The sequence below is a fragment of the Neovison vison genome, chromosome 13 (assembly GCF_020171115.1).
Source record: "Neovison vison isolate M4711 chromosome 13, ASM_NN_V1, whole genome shotgun sequence".
Taxonomy (NCBI): Eukaryota; Metazoa; Chordata; class Mammalia; order Carnivora; family Mustelidae; genus Neogale; species Neogale vison.
The window spans coordinates 145,264,259-145,271,059 of record NC_058103.1 but is presented as its reverse complement, the minus strand read 5'-3'; the positions used below and the strand labels follow the sequence as shown (position 1 = coordinate 145,271,059).

The following is a 6,801-nucleotide window of genomic DNA, read 5'->3' as shown; positions in this document are numbered from 1 at the left end:
ACATTTTCCAGCTCTCTCTCTGCCCTTCTCAACCGAGACCCAGACACAGAGCCCTCGCTTGCCAGCTGAACCACAGAGTTCAGCCAGTCTGAAGGCTCCATGTGCCAACGTAAAAGCTGCTCCAAGTGATTCCCACCTGCCGTGAGCTTCTCATGTGTCGCCCTCCAGCTCCTCTGTGCCGTGCCATGTCCCCAGATCTCCTGACCCTCTGTCGCTGGCAGTAGAGAACAAACAGCTTCTATAAGCTGGGCAAACGGCCCTATTTGAAGGCCCATAGCCTGGAGCGATCAGAGTTTCTATAGCTGGAAGTGGCAGGCAGAGTCTTCTCTGTCTTCGCATCAGGTGGACAGGTGCAGTAGGTGCGCTATTAGAGGACAAATGACCTTTGCACGGATGCTCGCCTCTGGGTCTGCGAGTGCCGGGGTACATGAACGCTGACCAGCTGCCCAAACGAGCAATCTCGGGTAAGAGAGTAGAAGTGAATCTGGGTTTTTTGTTGTTTTTTTTTAAAGATTTTATTTATTTATTTGACAGAGAGAGATCACAAGTAGGCAGAGAGGCAGGCAGACAGAGAGAGGAGGAAGAAGGCTCCCCGCTGAGCAGAGAGCCCAACACGGGACTCGATCCCAGGACCCTGAGATCATGACCTGAGCCGAAGGCAGCGGCTTAACCCACTGAGCCACCCAGGCGCCGTGAATCTGGGTCTTAGCGCTCGCTGGGGTTCTGCCGATGTGCTCAGAGGTTTGCAGACTGATGTCATTTCATTTGCTTACAGACATCCAAGGGGGAATCACAGTTGGGACAGATGTCCCCTCAGAGAGGTTAAGTAAGATGCCCAGGGTCACACAGCTAGTCCGTTGCAGAGCTGCGAGTGTCTGATGCCAGCTCTGGGGCCTTGAACCATCCTGGCATGAGAACAGCTTCTCCATCCCCTGCTCCCTGCACACCCGCAGGGGCAGAACAGGATATCGTCTTGTGGTTTGTTCTTGCTACCACGTCCCTGGGAAATCAACAAGCAGGGAATTGTGTGTGAGTGGTAAAAATTGGTCTGTAACAGTTCAGACCCCCTGATATCCCCATGGCTGTCAGGAACTTGTGCATGCACTTATAGATGCTTTTCTTTATTAATCCGTTTATTTCTAATGCCCACTAAAGTAAACCAGAAGAGACCACACAGCAGGTGGAGAGTGCCGTGGTTTTCACATATGAATTTAGTCATCACAAGCCCTAGGCAGCAAATTCCATTCACCAGACTCTGGTCTGCTAGAGACCTTTTTGGGGGTCTTCTCATTGCAACGAGACATTTATCAAGTGGCTTTGCTCTTTTGCAAATAAAATTTTTTTCCCCAGTTTTTTTTCCATGACCGGTCTTCAATCCAAAGACTTAATTCCTTCCTGATTTTATAACTTGGATTTCCTAAGTCATTCCGCCTAATGCATGAGCCAGAGTAAGTGGAGATTCACGTAAGTTTGGTCCCACATCTCAAAGATACAGAAAAGTTATACAAGATGACATCCGTGGGTAATTGATTCAAGACCAGTTTCCAGGAAGGGGCTCTACTGTCCGGTCATTCAGCTTCTGCACTTTCTGTGCTGAAAATGGGGAAATGGGTAAGTTCCTAGACAAGAGACATAGAAGAAAAGGGCCAGTTTATAGAGTAAAAGAGCTGGTGTGGGAAACAGCTTATCTCGCTTAGCTCCTCTGGCTTCCATCTGTGGGGCCAGGAAGGCTGTGTTAGGGAGCCATGCACAGGCTGTGTTAGGGAGCCATGCACAATCTCCAAATGCTGGCAGGAGGGGGATGGCAGCCCCGGCCTGTGTACCCTGTTTGTGTTTTGTGCTGGGTGGGTTGGTGGGGGGCACTTAAGGAGCCCTTCACACCTGCCTGAGGAGCCAGCAATGAAGATCTATTTCAGAGAAAAAGAAAGTACACATATTGAAAAGGTTGAGACAGGAGCAAAGTGGCAGCAGGAAGCCAGTAAGAGCAGGCCAGTGATGAAGGATGAGGACCCATACAGGCGGGGGCAGGTGGGCAAGGGGACCGGAAGGGCTTATTCTCAGAGAGCAAGTGGACAAAGTGTTGGGAAAGCATCAGGACAGGAAGGTTACAGTAGTCTGTGCTAGAGATGACTGCAGTGGACAGAGGGTGTGTTGAGGTCACTACATCAAGCAATAATCTCTTTTTGAAAGATGAGAGGGGAGAGGGCCCCAAGGCCAGTGGGAAGAGGGAGTTGGGGTCCCCCTGCAGGGGATGGGAACATGGTTTTTTACCGGGCTCCTGAGTATGTTCTATGTGGATTCCTGGGGCTTATGTCCTAGAGTCCCCGTCTTGGTGTTTTGGGGACTACCCAAGTGTGTCCAGACCCAACAATGAAAGGTGGCCCCATATCAGCAACACAGACCTAACACTCCTGATTTCCCACTGACATTGGTTCTAATAGCCATATGACCCCTAGTTTCTGGGATCTAACAAGGCATCATTCAGAGCCCAAACATCTATGTGGCTTCATTTCTTCTGGCACCAAAAGAACTAGAAAAAATGATCTTCTGGTCCAAGGCATCATGCACGTGTGACTGGTGACATTACTGGGACCCTAGAAGCAGCCTGGCATGTGAGGAACTCAGATAGACCTGATTTGAACCACCAAGCCCATGGAGGGATTCCAGGGGTCAGGTGGGGCACCAAGCCTTCCGCCTATTCCAACTTTTTCTTTGTTTTGTTTTGTTTTGTTTTTGGTGGAATTGCAGGGTAGGGGGAGGTTCAGGAGAGCGGCCAGGAAACCACCGGCCAGTGCGTTGAACATCTGGTGTGGGGGATCTCTTGGACGTGAGCTCAGAGGATGTGGGGAAACACCTGGCAGAGCACGCGGGCTGCGGCAGGGGGGGCTCGGATCCCGGATGGCGGAGGCCGTGCGGAACGAATCTGCTGGCCGCGCCGGAGCTCAGGCTGCCCACGCCAAGGGCCTGCGTGGCGGCGACCCAGGGGCTCTGGCCTCTGACCTTGAACCCATCAGATACAAGGCTGAAGAGAGCGAGGACCAGGGCAGGAGGCATGGGGAGGGGGAGGTGCCTGGCAGATGCCTCCGCGGTGGGAGTGGGAGCTGGAAATGGGAATATCCCCTTGGAGGGGGCCCAGCCACCGAATCCCCAGGCCCCCAAAGCCCTCCTCCGTCTGTGGAGGTGGCCTTCAGGGCTCTCCAGCAGTCTGGTAGAACAGGTGTGGTCAGGTGAAGGGAGGTCTGGCCAGGAATCCTGAGGTGGGCTTACGGGGAGTCGGCCGCCGAGAACATTCTGCACTGAGGGGTGGGGGGGAAGCGTGTGGGAGCTGAGCGGGGAGGACTGAGGGAGCTGTTGGCCCCTTGGGTAGGGGGAGGGGGTGGGGGATTAGCAGGTGTGGTTTGTCACCACATCCCCTTCCCCACTGGTGTGGCCAGGGAAGCAGGGTGACCAGAGCCACCTGAGAGCAGTCTTCTGCCGCCCCCAGAGTTGAAAGGCTCCCAAAGAGAGCATAGGTATGTTCTAGAAGATCCCAGTTATGTCCTGAGTTTCAGCCCTGCATAGAGGAAAGATGAAGCTTTTGTGAAAGACCCCCAGGGCCCCATAAGGGGATATATGTTTCTAAATTCCCAAGGCCTGGGTATCCTGCCTTTCCTTCCCTTGAGAACTCCAGCCCCCCCCCTCCCTGGTGCCTGAGCTCTCTGCCTCCTGCTTTAGGCAGAATTGAAGTCGACCCTTCCTAAAGAAAGGCCTTCCGGGACCCTAAGATGGGGTCCCGCATCCCCAGCTTGGCTCCCTGCTTACGTCCTAGGCTTGTTTAAAATCTTCACTGAGTTTCTTGGAGGCCACGAGGCAGCAGCCGCCTTTGGCAGCTGGTGAATGTGGGAGATCTAAGGGCTGGGCCTGTGCCCACGAATAACCCAGGAGCCCGTGTCTCAACATACTCTGCGTATGTTGCAAAGAAGTCTCCCAGTGGCCTTTGCTAATGTCCCTCGCTCCCTCCAGCCAGGTAACAAACATGTGCTGAGCTGCTACCTAAAGGGAGATGAGGAGAAGCGAAGTAGGCAGAGGGGTCCCAGGGCACCTGTTTCTGCACTAGGCATACCCGGGGCTGGGGGGACAGTAAGATCTGGAAGATCGGGAGATCTTATGGACAACATGGGACTAGAGTTGCTCCTGGGGCATGGGCTGATTTTTCCTGGTGGAAGTTCCTGCTGGGTACCCAGATGGAGGAACAGGGTGGGTAAAAATGCACAGGCATGAATCCACGAGGGGAGCTCAGAGGACAGTGAGCGAGAGCCCCGCCATCTGTCAGACCTATTTTATGTATTTATGCAGGGAGTTTATGGGGGAAAACGCCTGGGGATTTGGGCCAAGTTAGTAGAGTTCTCAAATAGCATCCCAGAGACCTCCCCCTGAAGACATCGATGCTATGGGCTAATGTGTTGTTCTAAGCATTCAACACCAGTGTCATTTAAAGATCCAACAAGGCCATGTGGTTGGTGGGGTTTTGTTTGTTTGTTTGTTTGGTTGGTTGGTTGGTTTTGTTTTGTTTTTGGGTTTTTTTTTGTTTTGTTTTGTTTTTTGGGGTTTTTTTTGCTATCTCCATTTTACAGGTGAGGAAATCAAGGATCAGAGAGATTAAGTAATCAGAGGAGCTCATGGAAGGTTGAAGAAGGGAGCAAGTGGGAGGAAGAAGCTGGCACATTCCTTTGTGAAACTTTGTAGCCATTATTATACAGATTTATACCCTTCAGACACGATACTGTACACACAGAATTTCACTGAACCCAAGAATGGCTGGGTGGGGTATTCTCTTAATTTCATGAAACATTGAAGCTTGAAAACATTGAAGCTTGAGCCTGGCTTGGGAAATTGTCCAGTTCTGTCTCCTAAGATTTTTTTCTGTTGAACGTGAATTCCTACAGAGTTGTGCCTCATTCCAAAGCTATGCTCTGGCTCTTAATACTGGTGCTTATTTGTAACAAGGCCCCCTTCTTGTCCTTGTCTTCTTTTTGTAGGTGTTTGTGGGTATTTGGATATATTGTTGCCCTTGCCTGTATTGTTGCCCATTCCTCCTGCTCCTGCCTGAAGGGTTCCGTTTCCTATTGGACCTAAGGGAGCTGATAGACTTCAAGGCTGACGGCATGTCCCGTGAGTGGGTCTCTGGTCCCCTTCCGGTTCACCCGGAAGTTCTCCCAGGCATTTCTACTTCCTGAACTCAGGATGTCTACATGAAGGTGCATCCTCATAGCTCCATGGGGCCCAGCCGTCTGTGTCTTGGTCTCGAGCTGCAGAGCCGGAAGGTTTATCCTTGAACACATTCTGCCCTGTGTCTGCTGATGAAAAGCCACAGTGCCCCAGAAGGGACTTGGGGGACAGAGTTAGATGCCAGGGCTGAGAGGACAGAGCAGCATCCCCGGGGAAGCTGCTGGCGGGGAAGGGCCTCTGGGGACGCCGAGACTCAGGACCAGCCCCTTGTATGGGCATTTGGAGTGAGGGTTTTTCACCAACAAGTTGGGAACAAAACATCCAGGCCGGGGGAGGGGGAGAGAATGGGGAGCCAGGCAAGTTGCTGGAGGGACAGATTTCCAGTTGGAGCCTGAGCTTCGTCTTTCAGCACCTAGCTGCTCAATTCCAGATGCTGTCCTCGGGGAGTTCTCCAGCTCTTTACTCTCGGCTGGAGCAGTCAGTGCTTAATGAGAGTCAGAAGGGGTCCTGTCACCGTGGGAAGGGCCAGCGCGACCTGTAGATGAAGGGAGTGGGTACAGAAGGCAGGGTGGGTAAGGGAGGCCCCGTGTGGCCATCACAGTGCCCAAGCTCAAGGTCGAGCTCCACGGGGTAGCACCTGGGGCGGGGTGGGAGGGGCACGTCTGAATGTCCCCCCTCTCTCTCTGAACTCCTCATGTCAGGAAACGTGAGCTGGAAATCACCCCAGAACAGACAGTCCTCTGCTGATCCTCTCTCCCCGTCGTTTCCAGAAACAGCAGGGTGTCTTATTTATGTATACGTCTCGGTGGGAACACGGCGTCTTGGAGTCCTAGCCCATTACCCCTCGCCTCGGGGCGCGCACGTGCCCCCGAGTGGACACCGGGTGCGTGTCGAGCTTTGTCCCAGGAGACCACAGAGGCATTCTGTTGGGGAGACCGGGTGCTGGGAGGGGGGCTCAGGACGCGGGTCTCAGAACTGTTCTGGTTCAATGTGGTCCTGGTTCCTGGGGCCAGTCTTGGAGCCAGGACATAAATAAGGCTGCTCTTTGGAACTTTCTGGATCCTTTCCCATTCTCACTCATCTTTCCTTTCTTTTTACTGCTCCCTCAGCCTCCCTTCTTCCTCCCCTCTCTGTTGTGTTCTTCTCCTCACGTCCCCAGCAGGGATTCGGCGGGGAAGTTTTTATCCATTTGCTTACGCACCAGATACTGAGTAAGCACCTGCTGCGTGTTGTGCCCGGTGCTGGGGCACAACTTAACAACTTCACAACACACACGGGTCTCCGACTTGAGCACCGCCAGCCCCCTTTTGCCGAGGCCTCAAACTGGGCAGGGGAGTCCCAGTCCAGCTAGGGGAGCCTTGGGATGGGACCCAGCCTGGCCAGCGGCAGCCTCAGTTTCTGTCAACCCTGAGTTGGCTTCACCCCGGAGGTCCTCTTGTTTTCCTTGCCCGGAAACCATCCAGGGGTTGCCTTGGAAGAGAGGTTTATTGGGACGGGACGGCCACGCTCTGCTCTTCCGTCCATGGGCACATGAGCGGGTCGGCTGCAGACCACAGCTGGTCCACAGCTGGTCCACAGCTGGTCAGGGCACAC

At 53.4% G+C, this 6,801-nt stretch overlaps 1 protein-coding gene across 1 annotated transcript in view; it reads left to right on the top strand.

The window, feature by feature from the left end:
* The first annotated feature begins 2,898 nt into the window (after positions 1–2,898).
* Positions 2,899–6,801, top strand: part of LOC122894687 (NT-3 growth factor receptor-like) — a 71,622-nt gene continuing 67,719 nt past the window's right edge. The window contains exons 1-3 of the mRNA XM_044232425.1: positions 2,899–3,066; positions 4,003–4,057; positions 5,092–5,151. Of these exons, the coding sequence (XP_044088360.1) occupies positions 2,899–3,066; positions 4,003–4,057; positions 5,092–5,151 (283 nt within the window). The remainder of the gene's footprint in view (positions 3,067–4,002; positions 4,058–5,091; positions 5,152–6,801) is intronic.